This window comes from Gouania willdenowi, chromosome 1 (assembly GCF_900634775.1).
Source record: "Gouania willdenowi chromosome 1, fGouWil2.1, whole genome shotgun sequence".
NCBI lineage: Eukaryota > Metazoa > Chordata > Actinopteri > Blenniiformes > Gobiesocidae > Gouania > Gouania willdenowi.
The window spans coordinates 27877429-27905318 of NC_041044.1; the positions used below are offsets into that span (position 1 = coordinate 27877429).

General features: G+C 37.0%; 1 protein-coding gene across 8 annotated transcripts in view; it reads left to right on the top strand.

Moving 5' to 3' along the window:
- LOC114464738 (adhesion G protein-coupled receptor L3-like) overlaps positions 1-27890 on the top strand; it is a 168855-nt gene that overhangs the window by 42665 nt on the left and 98300 nt on the right. For all 8 annotated transcript variants that reach the window (XM_028449281.1, XM_028449451.1, XM_028449537.1 and 5 more), the window contains exons 4-5: positions 2714-2927; positions 27519-27628. In XM_028449281.1, the coding sequence (XP_028305082.1) occupies positions 2714-2927; positions 27519-27628 (324 nt within the window). The remainder of the gene's footprint in view (positions 1-2713; positions 2928-27518; positions 27629-27890) is intronic.

Below are 27890 nucleotides of genomic sequence, written 5' to 3' on the forward strand. Positions count from 1 at the left end.
TGTTCAATGTCAACTCAGAGTAGCCTCCTTTCAGACACCAGTAATAGCCAAATACTGAAGCAGATCAAGTAAGAGATCACCCTTTAAAATCTCTCTTAGCCTCCCCTTCTTCTTTTTCCATGTCTTCGTAGCTCTTTCACCACTTTCTTGTTCTTGGCCCAAATGTAAAAATCAATAACCTTTTGTTTCAGCCCCCGGAGACACACAGAAGGTCTGAGCAACATTGTCTGTATCGTCACTGACTGCCAAGTTCCTGTCACCACTTACACGACTAATGACATGCACTTTAATATTGTTGCTAGCCAGCTCACATTATATTACATAGAGCAAAATTTAAGAGGTAACTATGGGCATGTTGTTTGTATTGGTGAGAGTAAAAAATGGGCATTATGTGTCTGCACAAAATGGTAAATGGAAAATGGACTTGATTTTATATAGCGCTTTATCACCACACTGAAGCAGTCTCAAAGCGCTTTACATATCAGCTCATTCACCCAATCACTCTCACATTCACACACCAGTGGGACAGGACTGCCATGCAAGGCGCTAGTCGACCACTGGGAGCAAATTAGGGTTCAGTGTCTTGCCCAAGGACACTACGACACATAGTCAGGTACTGGGATCGAACCCCCAACCTCTCGATCAGAAGACGACCCTCTACCACCTGAGCCACGGTCGCAGAAAGAGACGCTGTGTGTCTGTATTGGCTTTGTTTGTATAAAGTGACGGAAATATGTGTTGGGCGAGTCCCTCAGAGGCAGGCAGAACGCAGCAGTTCAATGGGTGAGTTAGCCCGTATAAAAAGATAAATTAAAGGTGAACAGATGAGACAGGATGGTGCGTGCGAGTCAGAGTATTTACTGCTGCTCACGAAGGCAGAGTGGCTTTTAATTGGAGCCCAGACAGGCCCGCTTTATTTATTTATTTATTTATTTATTGAATAGTGTGAGTGAGCATGTGTGTTCGTGCTATAACGCTTCCTTTTTCTTTTTTTTTTGCCCAGTGGGCTCCCTGCAAGGCAACTCTGTAAGACATCTGATCTAAAGCCGAGTCTAGACAGCTGACTTACAATGCACAATATTGATCCCCGCATGCTTCAATTAACTCTCTTCAACTTTTAAATTCATGTCTTCGAGGGCAATCATGATGAAATCATTGAAAAAATAAATGGATAAAATTGCACATTTTCTGAGGCATTAATGAATTACTGCCCTAAACAACCTCAATTAAACACACAAATCCTCAGCTGTCACGGAGACCAGCAGCATCCTGTTTGGAAATGAGCTTAAAGACTAATGACAGCCTGAGGTGATTTAGGTACATGTGTGTGCATGTGTCTTTTCATTAGACAGGGCATTTACAGTAAATGTCACTTATACATCGGTCGTATCTCTAAGTCAGTGCCTCTTTATCTACGCTGTGCCCTGGGGTGTCAGTGCCACTCTGGAATTGGCTACACGGTCTGTACATTTTTCATCCACATTCCGTTACTCTGAGCATTTGCACATGTGTTTGTGTGTGTGTGTGTGTGTGTGTGCGTGCGTGGGTGTGTGCGTTTTCACATATGTGCATCTGCATGTGTGATGTGGTGAAGGGCGGTATTAAGCTGAGTGCAGAAGGAGTGACATTGAGCTCATTCACATTCTTTGCTGCATTTGTGTAACCATGAAGCTCCTCCAACCAATAAAGGAGCCAGCGGAGGGAGGATGGAGTTGCTATGGTTACAGTGACAGGAAAAGCAAGAAGGGTGGTGCTGTGTCTCGACTGTAGGTCTGGATTCGTTGATTGTTAATTGCGCAAACGTGTGCACTGTAAATGATTTGGAAACAAAATTGTCACATTGAACCAAGGATATGCATGTTAAATCAGTAGTAACAGAGGTTTTTTTTATTTTTTTTTATTGGTTTATTTGATTTAATCTCCTTTATAAATGTAATAACGTTCTAATTTTATTCTGCAGGAGTTGGAATTTGAAAAACACACACACAAACAATTGAACTCCTCAGTTGATAACCAACCTATCAAGGGATGATCATTGATACTCAACGGGATAACTACTCTCAGTAGCTGAGAAAAACAACATCCACTCTACATCACAACAACCAAAATCCCTGGGAACTTCCATCCTCACACCTTTAACATCCCAGCTGTGATTTCACTTTATAGCACAACTCTAATTACAAATACAGATGCATGGTGTGTTTTCATAAAATCCTTAAGAAAAGCCAAATATGTAAGATTTTAAAGAAAGTAGCAAATGAATTCTCGATGCATCTTTCCACTTAAAGATTTCAATTAAATGTTATATTTTATGCATACAGATGCTTTTAAAGCAAAAAGTAAAAGATATGAGATATTTTACTTGTTTGAATCTCATTAACATTTAAAACACATTTCCCTTTCATAGTGTAAATGATGTATTCATCAAATTTGCAACTTCTAACAATAATTAGGCCTTGACATTTTCAAATGTTTCTTGTAGCTGTAACCGGTGAGACTGCTTGACATTAATGTTCTATAGCAAATAATGTCAAAAACTGCAACAGCAAAACACCAATTACTAAGTGAGCTTGAATGCAACAGTGGATATGTCCTTTGGTTGTGATTTGGTTTTTATATGGAGTCTGTAATTAAAAGGATACGAGTATTTTTTATTGTTCAAATCAATTGTCCTGTAAATTCACGAGTGTACCGTGCCTTTGTGTGTGTCCAGTCTATGGCCGTGCCCCCATCCCGATGGCAGTGGTCCGCAGGGAGCTGTCCTGTGAGTCCTACCCCATTGAACTGCGCTGCCCGGGGACAGACGTCATCATGATTGAGAGTGCCAACTACGGTCGCACCGACGACAAGATCTGCGACTCGGACCCTGCCCAGATGGAGAACACACGATGCTACCTGCCTGATGCATACAAGATCATGTCTCTCAGGTCAGTGTGTGTGTGTGTAATGGGTGTAAATGTGTGACGAGTACATGTTCAGGTCAGATAAACGAAATCCAAAGTCATTATGTTGAATTCTTGGCGTTGCTTTAAATGTATTCATCCCATTTATGTTGCAGAACAATGTGTGAGAATGGCTCACGGTAGAATAGATAAAAGAGGAGCCAAGGCATCAACACTTAGAATTGGTTTATTTGCTTCCTGTGATCCATGCTACGACAGGTGCACAGCAACACATTTAATCCTGTCCAAATAAATGTTTTAAATAGAGGTATAGCATCCTGGAAAACAAATCTACCAAAACGACACTGTTCAATCCACCTGCCTGATTTTGTTTCATCTATTCAAAGTTAATTAAAAACCTGTGAAGAAACCTTAGCGACACTTGAGCTATATGAGTTGATTAAACTTGTATAACTTGTATAATTGCCCGATGTCGTTAGACACTAATCAGGTCTGGGTCTAGTTAGTAGCTCGATTTCCAGGTGCCACAGTGGGGGACAGTCGCTCTAGTGGTATCTACCATTGTGTCCTTGGGCAAGGCACTTCACCCACATTGCCTAGTATGAATGTAGTGTGTGAGTGAGTGTAGGTGGCGTTCGGAGGGGCCGATGGCGCACTGTGGCAGCTGTGGTTACAACAGTAGCTTACCACCACCTTCACAAGTGTGAAGTGAAAGAATAATGCCTTAATTTTGTTAAGCTCTTTGAGTGTTTATGATAAAGTGCTACTGTATATAAAACCCAGTGCATTATTAATATTATTATTAGTCTCATATATCCAGAGGTGTAAAGAGTACTTACAGTATGTATCTTAGTCAAGTGGAAGTACTGTTACTTGATTGAAAGTGTACTCAAGTAAACATACACGTAAGTCATACATAAAATACTCAAGTACAAATAAAAAGTTGCTCAATTAAATAGTACTCAAAGTAAAAGTTACTAGTTATTTTCACCTTCCAAATTTATTATTGGTAATAAATCTTGCCATGGTTCCCTTGCATACAGTAAATATCTCATGTATAAACTTAAAAAGGAAGAGACCAAATCTTGCACAATTGGAACTGCATTTATTTTTCAACAAAGGCATCTGTATAAAATATGTACATTTTTTTATTATTATTATTATTTTTCTTCTTCTTTTCTTTCTTTTTTTTTTTTAATTTTTATTTATTAATTTTTTTTCCACCACAGTTTTTTCGGACTTTTTTGCGTCCCGACGTGAGTCAGACCCCTCTTTGTTTACATTTATTTTTTCCTTTGAGTAGGCTATATGTGCGCCACAGGCATGTTCAATTTTTTAGAGTTTATTATTTTTTTAATTGTAATGTTACATGTCATAAAATATGTGGTTATCTGATTTCTTCATCAGAAAATTTAAGCTACTGTGAAGTTGCTGTTGCACTTTTGCTTAAACCTGGGTTAAAGCTTGAAGTTGTTGAATGACAGAGCCTCATTTACTTTTTATTTTGGGATTGTTCTATGCATTTTAAGTTGCACTTTTGACAATATATCTGATGTCTGCAGTCATTTTTAAGTGCAGCAAAAAAAATTTTGAAAATCGAATCGAAACTCAATTTTTTCTTTAAAGAATCGGAGATTTTTTTTTTTTTAGGTAAAATTGCCCAGTCCTAACAAGTATCCATAAAAGCAACTCAATTACAGTAACGTCATTACTTGTAATCTCTTACTTTCACCTCTGCATATATCAGACAATGAGAAGAATTTAAAAAATACCCTTATTTTTATTTTATTAGTAAAATAGTACCTGTACTCTCCTAACAGTGAGAGAAGCAAACTGATATAATTTCATTTAGTTTTGTAGATATCAATTTTGTTTCACACTAAAAGTTTGGTGTGGTGTGCATGAATGATTACCCTTATATTTGCTGTACCATATGCCAAAAATAGAACAGAAGAAAAAGCAATAAGCAATGATCGCCACAAGAGAAAAAAAAAAGTCCAGAAATCCATAATTTAGTATGAGATTCATTTATTTTGTTACATGACAAGTTTCTCTGCCTTTGGATGCTCTGTTTAGCTTTCATATTTTCTTTTATCTGTTCCCATATGACCGTCATCTTTCCCTGACCCACTGCCTCCTCTGTTTCTCGATCAAACCACCTGTCTCGTCATGTGTCTGTGCTCTGATTGTGATTGCCTCGGCCTGACTGGGTTTCTCTTCTCGCTCTGGCAGCTGCAGCTTGTGTGGCCACTCTACTACAGCCCCCTTCCATCTATAATTTATACGCGGGAACACACGCATTTAATGCAGGAACCTTCACACCAACAGCGTGTGCACCACACACTTAGCATACACTGCCCAGGGGCTACACCAGGCTTTAAGCTCCAATTAGCAAAGCCAGAGGCCAAACTTAATCCTCTTGTGGGGGTGACTCAGACCGGAAGCGAGTGTTTATCACATACAGTATATTTTCACTGAGTGTATGTACATACAGTACAATATATGTGTGTGTTGCAGGAGTCTGTGCACATGACGCAAATATGCTAATTTATGCAGTGAGTATGTAGGAAAAGCACTAGTGTTGAAAACAAATGCACACAGAGGCGAATCTTTTGAGCACGTATTCATCCACATGTACTCGTGCACATGTTGGATCCATTGAAAGATGCTCGGCTTGGGACTTTCCACACGTCGCAGGAAACGAGCAGCTTTCCCAAACTCACAGATGACTCTTTTTTTTTTTCTCTCTTTCCTTTCCCCTTCCCTTGTTCCCTTTTGCCTGTGAATCGTCGCTGGCTTTTAAGCTCAGCTCAAGCAGCTGATAAAATCAGAGCATGTTCCGCCTGCCCAGTGTTTCCTGAGTATCAAATTCTCTCTTTGTTTCCCTCCACCAAAGCCGAGGAGTGTGTATGTGTTGAGTGAGTGTGCGTATGTATGCGCGAGCGTGTGCGACAGTGAACGTGTGCACACACATATTCCTACATTGGTGTCTTTTGTGGGCTCATACCACATAATTGCTGTTGATATCAAAGCCTCAGATCTCCAGAGGGTATCACAAGGCGTTCTCAGGCAACTTAGAAAGGGACTGATATCTCTGCTTTACTCAGATTATCTCGCCACTGGGCTAGGCTAGGTTGTAGAGAAAACAAAGCCATGGCCATGAAAGTTAGGCCTAATCTGTTTGCATGATACACTGGCCTCATCCAATGGCTTACTCAGTCTTATCATGTTTTTAACTTAAACGTAGAGCAGTGATTCACAACCTTTTTCATATTACACATTTCTGGCGACCACGGAGACTTGTTTTTTTAATTACTTTTTGATCATGTTTGTAATATTACGAGTAGCACTATAGTGACGAGATAGAGATGTTTTTTATTCTGTATTTATTTATATATATTTTTGAACTATTTTTATATTTGAGGAAGTTTTATTATTTTATTTGCTTTATTATCCTTTAATGTTGCTGCTCTTAAGTTGTTTATGCACTCATGTTTAATTATTCTATTATGTTGCACTTGTATTTTTACCACAACTCTGTACAGCACTTTGTGATTTTATCTGCAAAAAGCACTTTATAAATAAACTGCTTACTTAAGATTTTTTTAAATGACAAAAATATCATTATTATTTACCGATTTATTTCTTTTTTATACTGGATTTTCTTTAACTTGGTTTATATTAGATTTATATTTGAGGAAGTGAAAGTACAGAATACATTGCTTCAGATTGTGTGTGGTGTTTTTAATTTGAATGATTTATAATTATTTTAAAAATTACAAAATCTTAATTTTTATTTTTATTATCATTTAATTAACTATTTACCTATTATATTTGTATACTGTATTTTTTCCCCACTAAATTTATATTTGAGGAAGTGGAAGTATAGAATACATTGCTTGAAATTGCGTGTGTTTTTTTTAATTTAAAAATATTAATTATAATTAAAAAAATTACAAAAATATTATTATTTAACTAACTTTTTAATCATTACATTTTTATGCTGCATTTTCCTTTACTAGATTTATATTTGAGTAAGTGAAAGTATAGAATATGTTGCTTGAAATTGTGTGTGGTGTTTTAATTTGACATGGATAAATAATTTAAAAAATACAACAATATTATTATTATTTAACTATTATTTAATTTTTATACTGTATTTTCTTTAACCAGATTCATATTTGAGGAAGTGAAAGTATTGAATGCATTGCTTCAGACTGTGTGTGGTGTTTTTAATTTGAATAATATATAATTATTTTAAAAATTACAAAAACATTTTTGTTTCTATTATTTAATTAACTATGTAATTATTATATTTGTATACTGTGTTTTTTTTTTCACTAGATTTATATTTGAGGAAGTGGAAGTATAGAATACAGATGTTTTAAATTGCGTGTGGTGTTTTTAATTTAATAATAATAATAATAATTAAAAAATTACAAAATCATTATTATTTAATTAACTGTTTAATTATTACATTGTTATGCTGTATTTTGCTTAACTAGATTTATATTTGAGTAAGTGAAAGTATAGAATACAGTTGCTTGAGATTGTGTGTGGTGTTTTTAATTTGAAAAAGAATAATAATTAAACAAATTAAAAAATATATTATTTAATTAACTATTGAATTATTTAATTTTTATGCTGTATTTTCTTTCACTAGATTTATATTGGAGGAAGTTGAAGTTATAGTATACAGTTGTTTGAGATTGCATGTGGTGTTTTGATTTGAAAAAGAATAACAATTTAAAAAATGACAAAAATATTATTATTTAATTAACTATTTAAATATTACAAAAATATAATTTCAGTCAGAATTTTTTTTTTTTTTTTTTTAATAATTTACTCAAGTAATTGAACGACTTCAAGATTGAAAAACCTTGCTATAGAGGTTTATTTGCTTTATGGTCTTTTGTTGTTTGCTGTGTTCTATTTACACTTGTAATATTAACTCAGGATTATGTCTACATGAATATGTCTGAGATTTTAGAATAAATAATTTTATCTGTACTGACCTGCCACAGAGAAAAAATACATTTTACATCACAATATAATCATATTGTACAAGCGTGATAATATATTGTACGGGCATTAAACCTATATTGCACAAACAATATAACAATGTTGTCCGTTCTTATAATTATTAACTATGGTTTACAATATGATTATATTGTTTGTACAATATAGTGATCCAACATATAATCAATGCTTCCATTGGGGTTTTTGTTTTCAGGATTTAATACGAGATGAAATGTTACAAACAGAAAGTGAGTTTCTATTAGAGGAATACACACCGCGCCAACATTTAAAGGTTTATTCCATTTTCCGCAACAAGAAAGCTGCAAATCAATGAGGTGGAAATCCTACAGCTATCAATTCACATGAAAATGACTTGACGTCCTCTACATTGATGCTTCACAATGCACTTGGTTTTCATTGCTGATGCCTGAGTGCCTCCTAGCCCAAGTACCTTTCAGCACATTTTCAGCTCATTCGCCCCCTCCCTTAATCTCACACACATGCATTTGGGCACTCGAGGCTCCAAGTGTGGACAGTCTGAAGAATGTTTGGACACCGCACACAGGCGCACCAAGTCTGTTTTCCTCTTTCTGTTACAGTCCCCCTTGTTAGAAAATGACTTCTCGACTTCAAATGGATTTTCCCCCGATGCCTCGATACCATTTCTTCAACCTTGTCACCTTGTTTGCCCTTCCCGGCTTTTGTTTTATCCCCTCCTTTTTCCTCTTGTTTTCTGCTTTTCGTTCTTCATGATGAAGTCACTCCACACAATGGAAAGCCACTTTGACAAGAACGATTCGGGTGGGGAATTGTTCCCCCTCATCCTGTGCACCCCCTTCCTGTCTTTGCTTTTAAAAGTGTTAAATAACATCATGATGCCTTTAATGTTTTTCAGCTGTCAGCCACACAGCTCCATTTTTGTCACTCCATCTCCCATTTATTTTTTTTCCTTCCCCTTTCTTTCTCATTGCTCAAATTAGTTTTCACTCCCTATTTCTCACCCACACTGTCACTTTTTTTTTCTTTCTGCCTCAGCCATCTGTTTTAGCTCTTTGCCTTTCCTGCTTTTTCATTTGCTTATTCCCCTTTCCCTGCTCTGTAGAAACGCTGGTTTGAGACTGAAATGTATGAGCTAATGACTGAGAGTGGGAATGATCGCTGTAGTTTCTACCCATTTTATTCTCTTTCCTGCTACTGGAACTAGCGCATCAGGGCGGTGCCAATAGTAAGCACACAGAAGCAAACATTTATTTAAAAGAAGAAGCTGTAATTAGCGAGTATTGATTAAGGTTTATATGTTTTAAAGGTACTGTATTATCTCGTGATGAAAGCAGAAGACATGGATTGCAGAAGCAAGTTTAGAGGTTATTAATAATAAGGTACATTTTAACCTTGAACATAAGAATTTTCTACAACTGAATGAAATAACTCAGAAAACCTTGAAAAATAACATCAATAAATCCAATAAGAACAATACTTATATCAGAGATTTTAGATGCAGAACGGTACAATCCGATTTCCCATTTTTGTTGTTTTATTTGCTGATGGTAGACGGTTACTAAAGTTCAAATCAATTAAATTCAACTTTGTTTATATAGCACAAATTACAACAATAGTCATTTCAAAGCACTAACAAAATATAAAATTGTTAAAGGGATCCTCCTCTGTTTTTACAAATGTGGCCTAAAACCTTTGAAATGTCCTTATTGGAAGATCTATGCCTTACAAAATGCATTATTTTGCACCATATTCATTTGATTAACTTTTAAAACTGCATTGAGCACCAGTGGATTTATTTATTTAATGCGCATGAAGCTCTTCTTCTCTCCTTAATGGCGTCTACGAAACAGCAGAGTGGGAACTGTCGCCCCCTGTGGACACAGATTTTTTTCAGGTCACGGTTTTGATTCATCATCTCTCAGTAAACATCACATTTTTTTTTTAGCTTTTACTGATTTTTAGAGCAACCCAAAGCAGCACAAGTTGTCATTTTGACTGAAAAAGCTGCTAAATGATCCTGTGTGCTTCACTCCAATAGAACACAATGGGCTAACAGGGGCTAACCACGTCACCAATGACGTCATTTCAAGATGGCGGCGCACAGGTGGTAAAACGGAAAAGTAGTTCCTTTTTTAAAAGTTAAAGCTAGGGTAGGCGATTTTCTCCACCTACACTTTTTAAGTTTTTGGTTGAAATTGTCCTGACAGAAATTAATATCTTAGGTGTTCTGAAAAAGGAACGAAGAAAATTCATCAACTGTAGCAGCTGTAAATCTGTAATAACTTTGACCAATGGAAAAAAATGAACCGTTTTTTTTAACCAATCACGTCTCCCTGCTCGTTCTCCACCCCTCGCATGCACGAGCTCACACTGAAAGCACTGACAGAGTTAAAACAGAGTTTTTTTTTAACATATATAATGATAAAGTTTATTATTTATTTACTGCTGAACGAGACATGAGACAATGTAGTTTCCACACAATAAAAGCGATGAACTGAGCTGTGCGCATACATGTGAGTGAGACGGAGCACAGAGGGGAGGGGCGAGGGGGGTAAAGGCGGAGCCATCTGGGAGGCTACATTCAAAATTATGCTAGCTTTTGAAAATCGCCTACCCTACCTTTAATAAAACGATTATGGTGCAAAAATAATTAGTTTAGTTCGTAATAGATCTTCTAATAAGGACATTTCAAGGTTTTAGGCCACATTTGTAAAAACAGTGGAGGATCCCTTTAAAAAAAAAAACAAAAACCCAACAAATCCACATGAACTTGCATCAGCTACAGTATCATATACAGTAGTACTATAGCTACCATAATACTTTATATCCAGTGGAATAAGAGATACATCGCCAAAACTGTCAAGAAAGAAAGAAAAAAGTTAATATAAACTTAATGTCTGAAAAAAAGACCCAACAAATGTCTACAGTAATAAGAAGACATGATGAACGTTTTTGAGCTGCTGCTATCTGAGTAGAGGTGAACGGTTTTGTATGATTCATAAATAAAACTAGCCTGTGTTAAAAGAATAGACTGCTCACTGTCACCATACAATGGGGAAAAAAATAATACATTTTCAATGGCAATTGTGGCCTTGCTGAAGTCGAGTTAGGGTTCAAATCCCATGAAGTGAGATCAGGCAAAGGGCAATGCAGCTGCCCTCGTTTCCTTCAGGGGAAGGGTTAGATTGTAGCAGAAAGAGTACTTTTTAAATTATTATTAACAGGGAACCGTTTTGCTCTCGCTCTCTCACACACACGCACACACACGCACACACACACACACACACACACACACACACACACACACACACACACACACACACAATAATTCGAACATTGAATTAATATTATCAGCCATATTCCCTAATTCACACTCACATTCACACCTCAGTGGCGACAGATGACACAGAAGGTGCTAATCCTCCATTTGGTACAATTTAGGTTCAGTGTCTTGCCAAAGGATAGAAAAGCAACCATTAATTATGTACAGATAATTGTTCTTGTCCTAAACACTAAAAGCAGCCTGTTAAGTTTTCTTTCAGTTTTTGTCAGTAATTTGACACACATTCCAGTGTTTCTCAAATGGGCGTACGTGTACCCCGAGGGGTACGCGGTGGCACTACAGGGCGTACTTGAGAAAGAGAGATGGAGAGAGAGTGGAAAATTAACAAATAAAGTGTGAGTCTTGGTCCCACATCAGGCGTGACATAACCAGAAATGATAAAATCTTAAAATAAATCTATTCAGGAGCTACTTAATCAGGGTTTTTCAACCTTGGGTTCGGGAGCCTATGTGGGGTCGCCTGAAATTTCTGAAAAATTAAAATAGATTTTTGAAATTTTATTTATTTATTTTTTTTTTAATTAAAACACACAATCTTAAACAACAGTTTTTCTATATTTTCACTTTGTGAAATACAGTATAAATGTACTTAAACTAAAAATGCATTGAAACAAATTCATATGAGCTCAAACATGATCAAAAACTAATTCTAGAAAAAAAAAGGTCTCGCCAGAGATTCTTGATATCAAAATGAGGTCACGATTCAAAAAAGGTTGGGAACCACTGCACTAAATACTATTTCTTTCCACTTATTTACAAAATACGATTCTTTAAAATGTGTGTTATCAGTCGTTCATTCCATCATTATGCTCTATAGTTGTTTTTAAATAGTTTTCTAATAAGAGAAAGGGGGTACCACTGGTCTCATCAATTAGAAAAACATTATATTGAAAGGCTCAGGGTGTATTCTTTAGTACAGGGAAGTTTATGGTTTTGCATCTGACTATAATTTCTCTTTAACTCTGTGCAGCAGGTTGAGGCATTTGTTGGAAACCCTTGCAGATTATTGTAATGTTTTACTGCTTTTTTAATTTTTTATTTTTTTTAATTTTTTTTATAGTAATCCATTATATGTGTAACTAAATGTTGAGTGACACAGGGACAGGTACATACTGTATGAATCTTACAACCTTGTAACTTTGGCTTATTTTTGCCTGTTCAGTGTGTGGAAGTATTGAAAAATATTTATAAACCAAATTTAAGATTTGGCTACAGGAGGGTGTGCCATGTTTCTTTGTTAAAATTTTTTTTTAATTAAAATATATATATATATACAGTATATAGTTGTTTTATGTCATCCCGCATATTAACAATTATTTTTCATTATTATATCAATGTCTAACTGTGTCCCTCTTCATAATCAGTCATATTTTCAAGCGCCTCCAATAACTCATATGAACTATTAAGCTTTCTGAAAAACGAGGTCATACGTATAAATGCCCTACTTAGCGTGTCTCAAACTTTAAGACCAATGGCTGAATGTGCTGCTACTCTCCTATAGTTACCATTGATATAAGAGATGTCCAGTGGCACCGCAGGGGCTGTCACTCTTGCACAGTGTTGTAATTAAGGCCTGCACACTCACACACAAGTACATGCACAGACACACACAGGTGAAGATATTTTTAGTAATAGTTCAATTTCTACATTAATGCAGAAAACTTTCAGCTACAGTATGTTATTAGCTGGAATCAATAATTTAAACATACATACTCGACACACAAAGCCTGACTACTCGGCTGTTCTTCAAAGTTTCTCCTCACCTATACTGTACGTGTCAGATTCTCCTCAGGCTGACCCTATCCCTCCTGCCACCGCGCCTCTGCTAACCTTAGTTATCATGCTCCACCAAGCACTAAAGCTATGGCTGTCTGTGAACGGTTTGAGAGTGGCCTCGAAGCCACTTGCTCTCTCTTTCCTTTTTTTCTCTACCTGCATAGGCACAAAGAGTCTGACACATGCAATGTGTAGCAAACAGCGTCTCAGACAGGCTGGTGTGTAGAGGGTCTGACTCCCTGGCTTTCTGACACTGACAGTGAAGCACACATCGAGAAAATATAGTCGCACACACTCTCCCTTTTATGATTTGCTATGTATATGTGGCTGACTAAATCCTACAAGTGATCGGGGGGGAGGGGGGACTTTTGTCGTCGATGCGGTCTTGCATGCATTTGTGCATCGCGTCAATCGAGGAAGCTGCACGGAAAGCTTCTTTTCTTTTAACTTTCCGGAGGATTAGAGTTTTCCTCAAATGGTTATTCGGATTAAACTCTGAAGACAGAGGTGTCGCATAAAGTAATTGTAACAAAACTAATTACTATGCCAGTTGTATATTATATAGACCATCATAAATTACAAATTTTATTTGTACTTATTTCTTGGTTTGACAGAGACATACGTACATTCATAAACATTACAGTAAATGTACCAGAGTTCGACTAATGGCTTTTTTTCATCTGCCGTCCTTGGACAGCTGTTAAAAGTCTCCCTAAAAACAAAATCTATCCACATTAGTACCATAAAAAAATGTCACATTCTAAAATACATACAAACATTCATAAAACTTTATAATTCACCTTAATAAAAATGTATGATTCAGTTTAAATAAGTAGTTCAATACATACTTTAAATGTAAATATAATATAAAATGCAAGAGAACTTATGACTATCAGGCCTGATGATGGCAAATTCAATTACTTAAAAGCTTTTTTTTTTTTTTTAGCTGGGTTTTAAATGAATTGTACGTGGGAGTGTTCCTAATGTTTACAGCTAATACATTGCAGTAATGGGCAGCTTGAAATGTAAAGGACGACTGACCAAATGTACTCTTTCTCATTGGGATTGTGCAGTCTCCTCTAACTGTACCCCTTGTGTTACGCTGAGTGACATTTCTAATATGTACAAATTGATTAAGTGGAGGAGAGGACAGACCACTAAGTCAAATGTATTTAAAAAAATAATTAAAATAAATCACAAAAACATGCATCTTTAGGGTCAACCTCGAAACTGCCAGTGCTGGGACATTGTGATGTGAAATAGATAATATCCCATTGGGAACTTACTGTAGTTGTAATTCTTAAAATTAGCATTTAATAATAGGTTTCCACAATGCGTAAGATTTTTATTGATTTAAAGTGTGTTGACTTAGGAAAATTCATTAATCATTTGTAATGAATGACTGTTATACTATAGAGTGATTTGGACATTACTTCTGTGAAACAGTGGGATGGACAGAAAATAATTTGTGTTCAAATTAAATCTATATTATATTAAATGTACCTTAAAATTAGGCCTTTGCTTGATCAGTACAAACAATAACTCAAATTACAGTTTTTTTTTTTACAGAATTAATCATAGCCAGGAACATGACATGATTACAAAAATGTGTTTTAAAAGTTACTAAATACAGATTAAATGTTTTTATTTAATTCAATTCCAGTCAACTTTAGTTATATAAAACAAATAACAACAAAGTCATCTCAGTGCGCTTAACAAATGATAAAGTCCATAGTAAGAAAAAAAGAACCCAACAAGATCCACATGAACAAGCATTTAGTAACATTAACAGAGGGAAGAAATCTCCAGCAGAATGAGGTGCTACCACTACAGACGAGACTTCGTCTTGCACTGGGCGCACGTAATGGTCTGTGATTGCGACCATTACAGACGAGACCCTGTCCACTTTAAGTTAACGCAATTATATGGTATATGCCTTATCAAATAAGTAGGTTTTGAGTTTAATGGTTGCACGTAATGATCTGAGCTGTTGTCCATTACATGTAATGGTCTGTGATTGTGACCATTACAAACGAGACCATGTCCGCTTTAGGAAATGGCGATTATGTGACATACACTTTAGAAAATAAGTAGGTTTTGAGTTTAGTTTTAAAGGTGGAGAGAGTAGCACCCTCCTGTACTAAGACTGGCAGCTGGTTCCAAAGGCGAGGAGCCTGGTAGCTGAATGCTCTGCCTCCTGTTCTACTTCTAGACACTTTAGGAACTTCCAGAAGGCCAGCAAACTGAGAACGAAGTGTTCTGCCCGGAAAATAGGGCACTAACAGGTTTTTAAGGTATACAGGAGCTTGATCATGTAGAGCTTTGTATGCTCACAGGATAATTTTAACTCTATTCTAGATTTTTCAGGAAGCCAATGAAGGGAAGCCAATACTGGAGAAATATGCTCTCTCCTGTTTGCACTTAGTAATTATTATTATTATTATTATTATTATTATTATTATTAATTATCTAACTGCAGCATTCTGAATTAACTGGAGGCTTTTTAGTGAGTTATTGAGACATCCTGAGAGTAGAGTTACAATAATCTAGTCTAGATGTACCAAATGCATAGATTAGTTTTTCAGCATCACTCTGGGCTAAGATATTCCTGATTTTAGAGATATTACAGAGGTGGAAGAAGGCTGTCCTTGAGATTTGTTTAATATGAGAATTACAGGATAAGTCAGTATCAAAGATAACGCCTAGGTTTTTTACTGAGGTGCTGGGTGACAGAGTAATGCATCCAGAGACACTATTTCAGGGGTGGCCAATCAGGTGTGTAGGAAGAGGGAAACATCTAAAACATGCTGGATAGTGGGTCTTGAGGACCAGGATTGGCCACCCCTGCACTATTTGCTCTGATAATTTCTCTCTGAGATGTTTTGAACCAAATAAACTCACTTTGGTTTTCTCCTGGTTAAGTAGGAGAAAGTTACGGCTCATCCAGGATGTGATCTCTTTAAGATAGGGCTGGAGTTTTAATAACTAATAAGTTTCATCTGATTTCATTGACAAATAGAGCTGTGTATCATCTGCATAGCAATGGAAATTTATATTATGTTTGCTGATACTGTTACCTAGTGGACGCATATATAATGTAAAGAGTATCGGTCCCAAAACTGAACCTTGTGGAACACCATGATTAACTCTGGCGTGCGCAGAGGAGAGATTATTAACATGAACAAAGTGGGTTCTGTCAGATAAGGATTTAAACCAACCTAGTGTCGTTTCTTTAATCCCAAAAACACTTTCCAGTCTCTGCAGTAATAAATGATGATCCACTGCATCAAAGGCTGCACTGAGATCTAAGAGCACCAGAACCGAGACCAACCCTCTGTCTGAGGCTAAGAGGAGATCATTGGTCACTTTTACTAAGGCACTTTCAGTGCTGTGATGGGCTCTAACGCCAGACTGAAAGCTCTCGTATAAATTGTTCCTATGTAGGTGATCACATAGTTGACCTGCAATGTTTTTTCAAGAATTTTGGAAACAAAAGGGAGAATGGATATTGGCCTATAATTGGACAAGTCACTTGGATCAAGGGTAGGTTTTTTAGGGAGAGGTTTTAAAGGCCTGTGGCACATAACTTGCTAATAAAGATGTGTTAAACCAGTTCACCATTTTAGTGGTAATTAGTGGAAAAGCATATTTAAATAGTGGAGTTGGAATTGGATCTAAAAGACAGGTTGTTGGTGTAGAAACACTAACTATTGAGGTCAGTTCAGATAGACCAATTGGAGTGAAACTGTGCAAGTAAAAGCTCCATGTTGGGGTAATTTCAGGAGCTGCTTTGTTTAGGAATTATTGAGCACTTCTGCCAGGGGGACATTAGCTTTGTTTCTAATAATTAGAATTTTATCAGTAAAGAAGTCGATGAAGTAATCACTGCTCAGGTTGACACTAGAGACATTTAGAGACACTACACTTATACAAAATAATTTACTTTAATAATAGTATATATTTTTTTCCTTCATAATCCACATATTGATGTAAAACAGGGAGAAACATTTGAATGTTACAAGGGGAAAATAGGAAGTAAGACTCCCTGAATGTGTCCTGGAATCGGGCGACGTGCGAGTTGCCATGGTTACCAGTGCAAAAATGAAAAGAGCCGAGGAGTGAAGTGAAAGATGGTGGCACTCAAAAACCGCACTTGGCTGCCAGCCTAGTAAAAATATATAGGTTAAAAAAAAAAGAGTGTTATTTGCATCCATCTGATTGGACGTACTTTTGCTGCAGTTTTCTGGCCAAATGATCATTGCAAAGAAAACATTTTGTGAGCAACCTTGAATCAGAGTGATATAACCACGAAGTAGGTCAATTTCAAAAACCCACATTAACATGCTTTACATTTTTGGTTTCCTGTCACATTTTGTTTTAACCAGTATCATTTTAATATTCATTAGAAATATCTGTTGTGTCTCACTGATATTTTTATCCTGTTGCCCATATCAGCTGAGCAATATATCAGGTGTTATGGAGGCCAGTAAAAAGCTGGCAGCTATGCATTTGCATTCAATTGGGCAACAGAGAAGGTCTAAAATGTTAAACTTTTAATATTTGCAACACTTAGTGCTTCATTTAAATATTTAGATGTAACAGTTGTTGGTATAATTAGTCAAAATTTAAGTATTATGTATTTAATTGTTCCTAATGAGATTGTTTCAGGAACTATCTTGATAGATTTTGCAATGTATTCTGTTCTGCTCATGCAGAACAATTCTAGTAGGATTGCTCTGGTTTTCACATTACAGTAAATATTGCAAATATTATCGTATTTTAAAAATATGACATTTGATACGTTTACATGGAAGTTGGAAAACACAGGCGAGTGACATCTACCAGACAAGTATTAAAAACGCTACACATTTCAAACTTGTTCTTCCAATGGTGAAAGCCCAGATGTTTTAGGTGTGATTTTTCTGACATGCTGGTCAGTTTGAGTGTGTGTGTGCACGTGTGTGTGTGTCTGATTTTGTGTTGTTGTGCTGTTGTCACAGGATGTAACGCATCTGCTTCACAGGCTTCCCAAACACACACGTACACCTTTGATTTGTATTTTCTTTCTTTTTTGCTCACTTCATCTCACTTCTGTCATTTCCAATGACTTCATTGCTTTTCTATAACTTAGTATATTCCAGATATACAGTTGTAAACCCCAGACTATTTCTGCTCATATTGTTCCATTGTTTGGCCATCCATTCCCATCACTCTGTTTGTCCTTATCCAAACAGGCTTGCTGTATATGTGTGTATAACCACATCAGGGAGCTAATAAAGCAGAAATGGGGCCAGTACCATAGGAATCTCATTTTGTGTGTTTGCTTGGTTTATGCGTGGGTTGTGTGTGTGTGTGTGCGTGTGCGTGTGTGCGCGTGTGTGTGTGTGTGTGTGTGTGTATAAGAGAAAATAGATGGTCAGCCCAACAACTTTCTATAGTGGAGTGAGATACAGTAACTAGGCTCTGCCTGCTGTCAAATGGGTTTCCTGATCCTCCACAGAACAAGATGAGGCTGTGAAATCATGCCTGCTTTCTTTTGTTATCCTCAGCAAATTGTCTGTTTTTCACTTCTTTCCTAACAGTCTGGAAATGCGGTCATTATATACAGTATTTCTAGAATATCCAAACCAAGTTGTGACACTAATGAATTAGTATATCAGGCACTGATTTATAATTTGTACTTCGATTGCTTAAAAATATTGTTTTTTGTTGACAATTTATGATGACGTTTTACATTAAAATAAAAAGAAATCTGAGCACTACGATATTAAAGTTGTAATATTTCAATATTAAAGTCGTAAGATTTTAAGAATAGAATTGTAATTTTATGAGAATAGTTCTATTTTTATTAGATTAAAGTTTTAATATTTCAAGATTAAAGTTGTAATATTTTGAGAACAGAGTTGTAATTTTATTACATTAAAGTCGTACTATTTTGAGAGTACAGTCGTAATTTTATAAGAATAATAGCGCTCAGAAATCCCTGTTGAAGTGAATGCAACGTAACACCGATAGCTCTGAAATTGACCACTTCTTGCCAGTTCCTCCTCCACAAAAGAGGCTGTTTGTTCCAAATCAGTCTGCCCAGATAGCAAAATATTTCTTAGCCACATCTGGCCCACATCTGATACATTTATACGGTCCACATACTGCATGGAATGACAGCACACAGGCGCTCAACGCCCATTTGCCAGAACTTGGCCACAACCAAGCCATCACAATGCCAGGTGTCAGCCACAAACAAAACAAATTAAACAGCATTGGCCAAATGTGGGCCACTGTACACTATTATACTGGCCCATATCTGGCATACACTCAGTGTTCTGGTCTGGCCCATATACTGCGTGTAATGATGGCACTATAGTGGCCCACATCTGTTTGCTAGATCTGGGCCATAATCGAGTCTTAGCAATATCAGATGTCAACCAAAAGCAGACCAAATATACCAGCACTCACCCAAATGAGGGCCACAATGCATTTTTATCCTGGCCCGTTTGCCAGAACTCGGCCCCAGCCAAGCCATCACAATGCCCGATGTCAGCCAACAACATGCCAAATAAATCAGCACTGGCCCAAATGTGGGCCACTGTGCACTGTTATTCTGACCCACATTTGGGATCCACTCAGTTTTCTGGTCTGGCCCATATACTACGTGTAATGATGGCACTGTAGGGGCCCACACTTGTTTGCTAGAACTGCGCCACAATATAGCCATAGCAATACCAGATGTCAACCACAAACCGACCAAAAGTGCTGAATCATTGCAAGATGTGGCCCACATCCGTATGCTATCTGGTTTTTCTTTTGTCGGAACAAACACAAACATCTGTAAAGTGGCTTTAAAGTTACCATTGTTACCAGATTAAGGTAATCTGGTAACAATGTGGTGCTGATGGGCCAAAAAGCTCAGTATTTCGCTATGAAACCTAGAGAGAAATATAATCTCACTAAATGCTCCACGAGTGACCTGTTTGTATTACATTTTTATTCTCATAAAATTACAACTTTATTCTCAAACTATTGCATCTTTAATCTTGAAATATTACTAATTTAATCTTGGAATACTATAACTTTAATGTTATAAAATTACAATTTCATTAAGATACAACTTTATTCTCATAAAATTACAACTTTATTCTTGAATTATTACGACTTTAATCTTGTAATGCCCAGATTTTTATTTTATTTGAATGTGGCCCTAATACGCAGTCGTATTAATTTACTCATTAGATCAAGAAACTGTGACTGAAACGTTTGAGTGCCATTCACTTTACATTTGTCAATCCAAAGTGGGTCATTAAACGAACACGAAATGAAATGTGAATCTCCAATTTAAACACCAAAAGAAATATGTAGCACTTTAAAGTCACTTTGCTTTACCCAAATGTTGGCATGGCCTTGTTTAAATTCTGCTCCACAGTGTTCGTGTTTGGTGGACGCAGTCCTCTTTGTGTTTGTTCATTATTGCTCCTTGTTGTTCTAAAAAAGTTTGTCTGTGTTAATCATGTTCAGACTCTGTTGCAGATCACGCAGAGTGCTCTGGAGTGGTTTGACTGTATTCAAATGTTGATTCCAAAAGGACTTTGTTGAAGCTCCGTGCGTCATTCCCTCTCAAACACCTCTTTTAACTCAGGAGGATTAGCTCCCAGCTTTCACTTGTTCTGTAATTATATCGTTCTTCAACAAATCTGCATTCAAGCACATCGAGGCACACACAGTTGTGCACGCACACGCACATATACTGTACTCTCAATTTTTTATTTTATTTTTTTCAGTTTCACATCTCACACAGTGCACAAACGTACCCATACTCACACTCCTCCAGCCTGCATATCAGCCTCATCAAATTATTATTCAATCAGGACTGTTTATAGGTTGGTTAAAGACAAAGATGGAGAAATGTCTGCCAACCAAAGTGAAAAACATCTGAGACGAGAACAAACAACATCTACTGCTGCTGCATCACTGCTCGCACCTTTTCTGCTCCAGCTCAAATCTGTTTGTGAATATTTTGTTTGTGCGTGCCCAGATGCGCGCGCACGTATGTGTGTTTTGTGCATGTATGTGATACAGTAGAAGGATGAAAGGCAGCAGGCAAGGCGGTAGCCAGGCCACTGCCTCGTTCTGATGTGGTCATGCTAATTAAAAAAACACATTTTTGTTCTGCCAACACCAAGACCAACACTTGAACAAAATATAGATCCTTCTATTGTTTTTTGGGGGGTAGAATGAATACACAGTGGACACATGATATAAATTGGGAGTTTTGCTGATTTGTTGTTGTTTTGTTAGCATGCTGGATGAACATGTTGGCAGAGAGGCAATGTCGAAAGAACATGAGACGAAAGGGAACATAAGGCAGTCTTTTCTGGATCTAATTCAGACTACTGGCTCAGACAGAAGAATGACGTCACTGCTGGCTTTAACAAGGATGGTGGGATCCAGGGAGAGACGGAGAGAGGCTAGAGATGACACCCTGAGGGAGGCAGAGATGAAATTGGTATTAAGAAGAGAGGGCAGACAGAGAAATAGCAACAACACCGAAAACTCGCCCACCACCTATTTTTGGGTGTAACTTGGGAAAATGCAGCTAAGTGGGTTTAAGACAGATAAACAGAAACAAAACAAAAAAAAAATATTTGAACTGAGACGAGGAAGGAAGAGCCGAGAGGAATCATTCCTTTGTGGGTAGCTTGGAAGACAAAGGCTGAAAACAGAAATTGGTTTATCAACTCATGCTCGTGAGCGTGGGGAGAAGGAAGAGAGATACTGACAAAGTGTAGAAAGGAGTGATAACAAGGAGACAGGAAAAACACACAAGAGATTATCTCCAAATTTGCTCTAGTTTTAAATTGCCAGTGGATAAACTTCAGTCCCTTTTTTGGCAGCATTATGAGATGGTAACAAACATAAAAACTCCGCAGCCAAGGTTTCACAGCAGAGTGGCATGGTCAGACTTAAAAGAACAGTGAAGCTTTTAAATTCACACTAAAACACTTGAGGTGGACGTTGGACGTGAACTTCCGTGAGCTAACAGATTTCTTGGTTAGCTTGGAAGTGAACCTTGGTAGCACTCAGATATTTTGCTCTCCACCTTTTTTTGTGCATCTGCATTGATGTAGGTTATACAACATTTCATAAAGTGCTGCAGCATAAAAGGAACCACTAAACCTCTTCTTTATACGCTTTATCTCAAGATTTATTGTGAGCAGCATTGTGTTACAAATAAAAACATTTAAAAGTGAACCTCAAGATGAAAGAAAATTTGATAGAAATGGAAATAATACAGTGGTTATGTTTGAAATGGCATACGCCAACACAGTATGTAAATTAGTATATACGTATATATACATAAGTATGATTAGGACGATTTACAATGATGACCGTTTCCACTGAAGTATACTTCCAAATTTCCCAAGATGCATTTCAAACCTACAGCGACAAAAACCTGAAGCACACCGAGGCTAAATATCTCTGTTGATTCTCCACCTATGAAAGTTCTGAAAACATTTTAAGCAATACAAGTAGAATGTCAACATCTGGTCAATTGATTAATAAAACTCACAGAATTTCATTCAACATTTCAGAGATTTTCAAAGACCCGCCATTGTGCTGGAGGAGAATCAGTGAGGAGGTGGTAGTAGCAGGTAAAAGTTCTCTCTGTAGTTTTGATCTTTGGAAGTTGACACCGAGCTAGGATAGCTGCTAATCACACCGGCTTTTTTCACTGGTGGTTTATGATTATGAGAAGAGAAAAAGGAGCGCAGCTCCTCGCTTCAGCAGGCAGTGAAACTCACCAAGTTGGATGTGTCGCTGGTATGCGTATGAAGCGAGTAGGGACATTTTTTGACCCTGCGGTGCGTTTTGTATGCCAGATGCGTCCGCTGCCGCAGAAGACGCATTTGGTGTGAACGTAGCATTAGCATGAGTCGTACGACGTTAGTATGTGATTTTAAACATAGTCGATATCTTCCTGGTCACTTATTTTTGGGGGAAACGCCAGGAAAAACAAGAAGTTATTGTGAGTGTGTGATGTGATTCTGGTAGTTGGTTCTACTTTCTAAAGGCAAACGGACCAAACCACATTTATTTGAACTTTTTCTTCCCACTAAAATTTTACCCCTCCGGCCATCATTTTCTCACAGCCATTTTACATGTGTATTTCATTTTCAACACAGTCAGGTATAAGGCAGTTTATTTATTCATTTTAAACACATATTTTTATGGCAACATACTTGTATGGTTTTAACTCTCGTTGTTTTATGACTTTCCTTATAGATATACATTTTTTACTTTACCCCTGTGGTGCTACTGAATTTCAGGTTTCAAGTTTAGACATGCACTGTAGGTTGAAATAATTAATTGATCTTTTGCTTTGGCCAAAAGCTGCAATCGCTTTTGTGCTCGAGTAATGACATCATAATCATAAAAAATCCTTTGCGTTCGACAAAACATAGGATTGTTTCTAAAAAGTTATTACAGTGCTGTATTTTCTCATTTTGCCGTTTGCTAAGTGCAATGAGCAGATTTGTGCCACTGTGTCCATTTTCTGTTCCTTTCCTTCCCGTCCACAACATGTACTGATGACAGGTGATGAAAGAAGCACCCGGGCAAGAAATTAAAAAGCACAGAGGCAAAGAAAAAAAAAAAAAAAAAAAAGCAGAGAGGATGAGAGGAGAGGAGATAAGTGGCTTTTGTTATGAGATGACAGACATTCAAATGAATAAAGTTTCAGACCTTTTGAAATCCAATAACCCTCCACTTGACCACGGATAAAGTGGCCCGTAATAGACACCAATAAATGTCACAGTAAGTAGTCCTTTTGCAACCTATAGTACGTTTCTACGTTATATGTTAATATTGAGCTGGAAATTAAATTAGCTCTCATGCATATTTCATTAATGTAAATCTCCCCACAATACTGTTGGAAAAGAGACTTGAGGGGTTCAGTTTTCTCATTAAAAATACCTCAGTGGGAACATCTGAATGTTTTTAGGTTAAAACTTGCCTGTCTGACAGGTATGCAGGGAGAGAAAGACAGGATAGATTCACTAATTGAAAGGAAAGTTTCACAGGAGAGGAGGTATGATCGTCTCATTTCAATTTTCTTAATTTTTCAACATTACTTTAATAAAAAAAAAAAAAAAAAAAAAAGGGCCATTGAGATAATGTGGCAGTACAGAGAAAGAAAGCTTTTATTCTATTACATCCATACATCATGATAATTTATGGACTCTAGTCGTGTCTTGACAAATCTTTGATTGTGAAGAGCGGCCTTGGCCTTTGTTTGACTACGCTTACACATAAATGTCATGTAAGCAGTTTTATAGGCACACACCGTCATGCACTGTGTGTGAGAATGAAACCGACACGCACACACACACATGCAGTATATAAATATGCCACCTTACATAACCTCTGCTAATAGGAGCGAGCACTACTTACTTTTTACATGTCAAAGAAGAGGGCCCCTGGTAATTTGAGTTAATTATCCAGAGTCTGCAGTGAAAACTCTTAAAGGCAGGTTATTGTCCACATGCATGCATGATTTCCTGTGCACACACACACACACACACACACACACACAATCGTCATGATCATCAGAAGTCTCCTTGTCCCGTTGCTCTTCAGCATTCATTGTGGGCCATCTTATGTTCAAGTGAACTCAATGGTTCCATTACTGGGATGTTCACTCCAGGTGTAACTCTAAAGGCCTTTTGTCTGTCTTTACTGTCAACATGAAGTGTTCTTATGCACAGATGGCTCTTTAACATCTGCATGAATACAATATACTCAATCAGTCTGGATGGATAGAAATGTGTACGCTCACCGCATATAGCTTCACTACGTGTTATGGTTCATCTGTAAGGGTGTAACGTTGTTTGGCACAATCTGAAATCTGAGCAGTTTGAAGGCTATAATGTAGAATACATTAAAGTTGAAAACAAGCTGCTACCCTGATAATTATTTATTAGATTAAATCATAGTTTATGCTTCATGGATGAATTAATCTAACATCATTTACTCCAAAAAGAAAGGAAAAAGGTTGGGATTACAGCTTAAAAATTAGTTTTCATCTCTAGCATAAACACACCATTTGTTGACATTTTCATGCATTGCATTGTGGGATGTGAAGTCCTGTAAACAGATGCATAGAAGTGTTTTGACTTCATTCTTACAGTGATTTTTTTTGTTTTTCGCCAAACAAGGAGGACAGTAGTTCCTTTGACACCATTTTTGTTCTAGTTTGTTCCCCCCGTAAAAACACTTCGATGAACCCGTCTCCGCAACTCCACATCTCACAATGCAACGCGTGAAAATGACAGTGTGTACGGTGGTGATAAAAACAAACTTTCAACCTTTTAACATCTTTTTTTCAAGCAAATGATCTTTGATATATTGATTATTGAGGCCTATATGTCTTCATCTGATAACAAAAATATTGTGGGTATCAGCTTTACGGCACAATTACACAAACAAATGTGACATAATTTAAGACATAAAAATACTCAAATATAGGGATGTAACGATTCACTCAACTCCCGATACGATTCGATTCACGATACTGGGTTCACGATACGATTCTCTCACGATTTATTTTACAAAATGGGACTGTAGACAAATGATGATTGAAAAATATTCCTTTATTTTTTTATAATAGAAAATACTGTATTATTTTCCTTTTATTTTTCATTGTCAAAAGAATTCCTTGATAAACTATTCAAAACAATGCAATTTAACTAAAAATAAATCTTGAATTAAATAAATAAAGGAATGATACAAATGAAGAAGAAGCTTATTAATTTAAATTCTGGTTCTGATTGGACTTAAAAGAAAAAAAACCGTCATTGCACTGATTTATGTCAGATATTTGTTTGGACCAGCAGAGGGCGCTGGTAACCCAGTGGTCGGTTGGCATGCAGATATCTTGCAGTGAAGAAGAGATGCTATGCTAGCAGACAGAGCTAATAGAAAAACGTGACTTTTACAGATATTCACGTAATATTACAGATATTCTTTCGGTGCTAAAGGGTTAAGGAATCATTTATGAACATGTTTAAGAGTAGAAGGCGGAAAGAAAGAAAGTATTAGCAGACTCCGCCCGCCGCCAACACTTCCGGATAGCGCCTTCTGCTGGTTAAAAAAAATACTGCGATTCAATTTTCAGGAAAATTGATATCAACCGTGATACTTATGAATCGATTTTTAACTGCCTTACGATTAATCGTTACATCCCTACTCAAATATGAACACAATTTCATTTTGAGTGTACACAAATACAGGTAGTATAGCTTTGGTGTCAAACGCATTTTAGTTCAGGGGCCACATAGAGACCAGTTTGATCTCAAGTGGGCCACACATTTTAGGCAGGAAAAAGATAAATTTGCACTTCCAAGTATACATTACATTTAAAGTACTAGTGTAGTGCCCGTAGGAACAATGTATATATTTAGCGCTGTAATATAGGCTAGCATACATCTGCAGCCTGCTGAGAGAGAGAGTGTGTTTATTTTTTTTCTTCACTAATCAATCGATCTTTATTTGTATAGCGCTAATTCATAACATGTTATCGCAAGACACTTCACAGAAAGTCAGCATTGAGCTGTTCCAACTTATCCTGAGTTACCATGACTACCTGTCAACAGCAGTTCTTAAAATGATCATCTCTGTGGGGCGTTGAGGTGGAGCATCCCAACAAATCTGATGTTGCACACCATTGAACCAAGCAGCAGCCATGTTGAAAGTCTCAGCTCTGTCTGTCCCTGAACCGCAGAGATATTTGAGCCACAGACACACAGAAAGAGAGAGGTTCCTTGCTAGATAGATGGATAGATAGATAAGAAGCCTACAGTATCCAAGCATTAAGTGACCTTAAACTTAAATTCACTTACATTTCCTTGATATTAGGTACAATTGTTATTTAATTTAGTCGAATAATTTAAGGAAATTTGCAGGATTTCGAAAATTTGTATTTATTTTTTTCATCAATTTGATATTAAAAGACGACTGCCATTATGTGATATAGTACTGAGCCCCTAAAGGGACACAAATATTTATGTATTTATTACATGCTCACGTAAAGGTTCCATGCGCTCATAAAGGTTTTATTCAGCCTTAGGGTTAGGGTTAGGGTTAACAATTAGCTTTATGTGCTCGCTTACGCAATACTGGTATCACGTGAGCACGCAATAAAAAAAAAAGGAAATTACATGTGTCCATTTAGGGGCTCCGTAATATAACATGGGACATTTGTAAATTTGTATCCATGTGTATCTGGAGGGGCTGAGATATGTACAACTCAATTATTTTGTAATTTACACAATGATACATGTTTTTCTGTCATTTTTGCTTTCTCGCGCGGGCCGAATTGGATTCTCTAAAGGGCTGGATTTGGTGCTCTGGTCTTGAGTAGTATAGCATTGTGTTGAGTTAAATTATAATGGCTAACCCCTCACTTTTTCTTCTCTGTCCGTGTAGATGCAACAACCGCACCCAGTGTGCAGTGGTGGCCGGCCCTGACGTCTTTCCTGATCCCTGCCCTGGCACATACAAATACCTTGAAGTTCAGTACGAGTGCGTCCCTTACAGTAAGTACAATTTGTGTTTTTTGCGTGTATCTCAGCTGTTGTGACTTTTGTGTTTAATTAGTGTCAAGTCGATAATCATCTAATCTAATTGAAAATGAGTAATCTGTTGTAAGGAAAAGTCGCACTAAGGAAGTAAGAAGACAAACAAACAGTTTGAAAGTTGACAGATGGAGATGTGACCTTTGATCCCCTGGTGACAGAATGAGAGGTCGTATTCACTGGAGGAGACACAACTACTCTTTCACTCAACCTTTTTAAAATT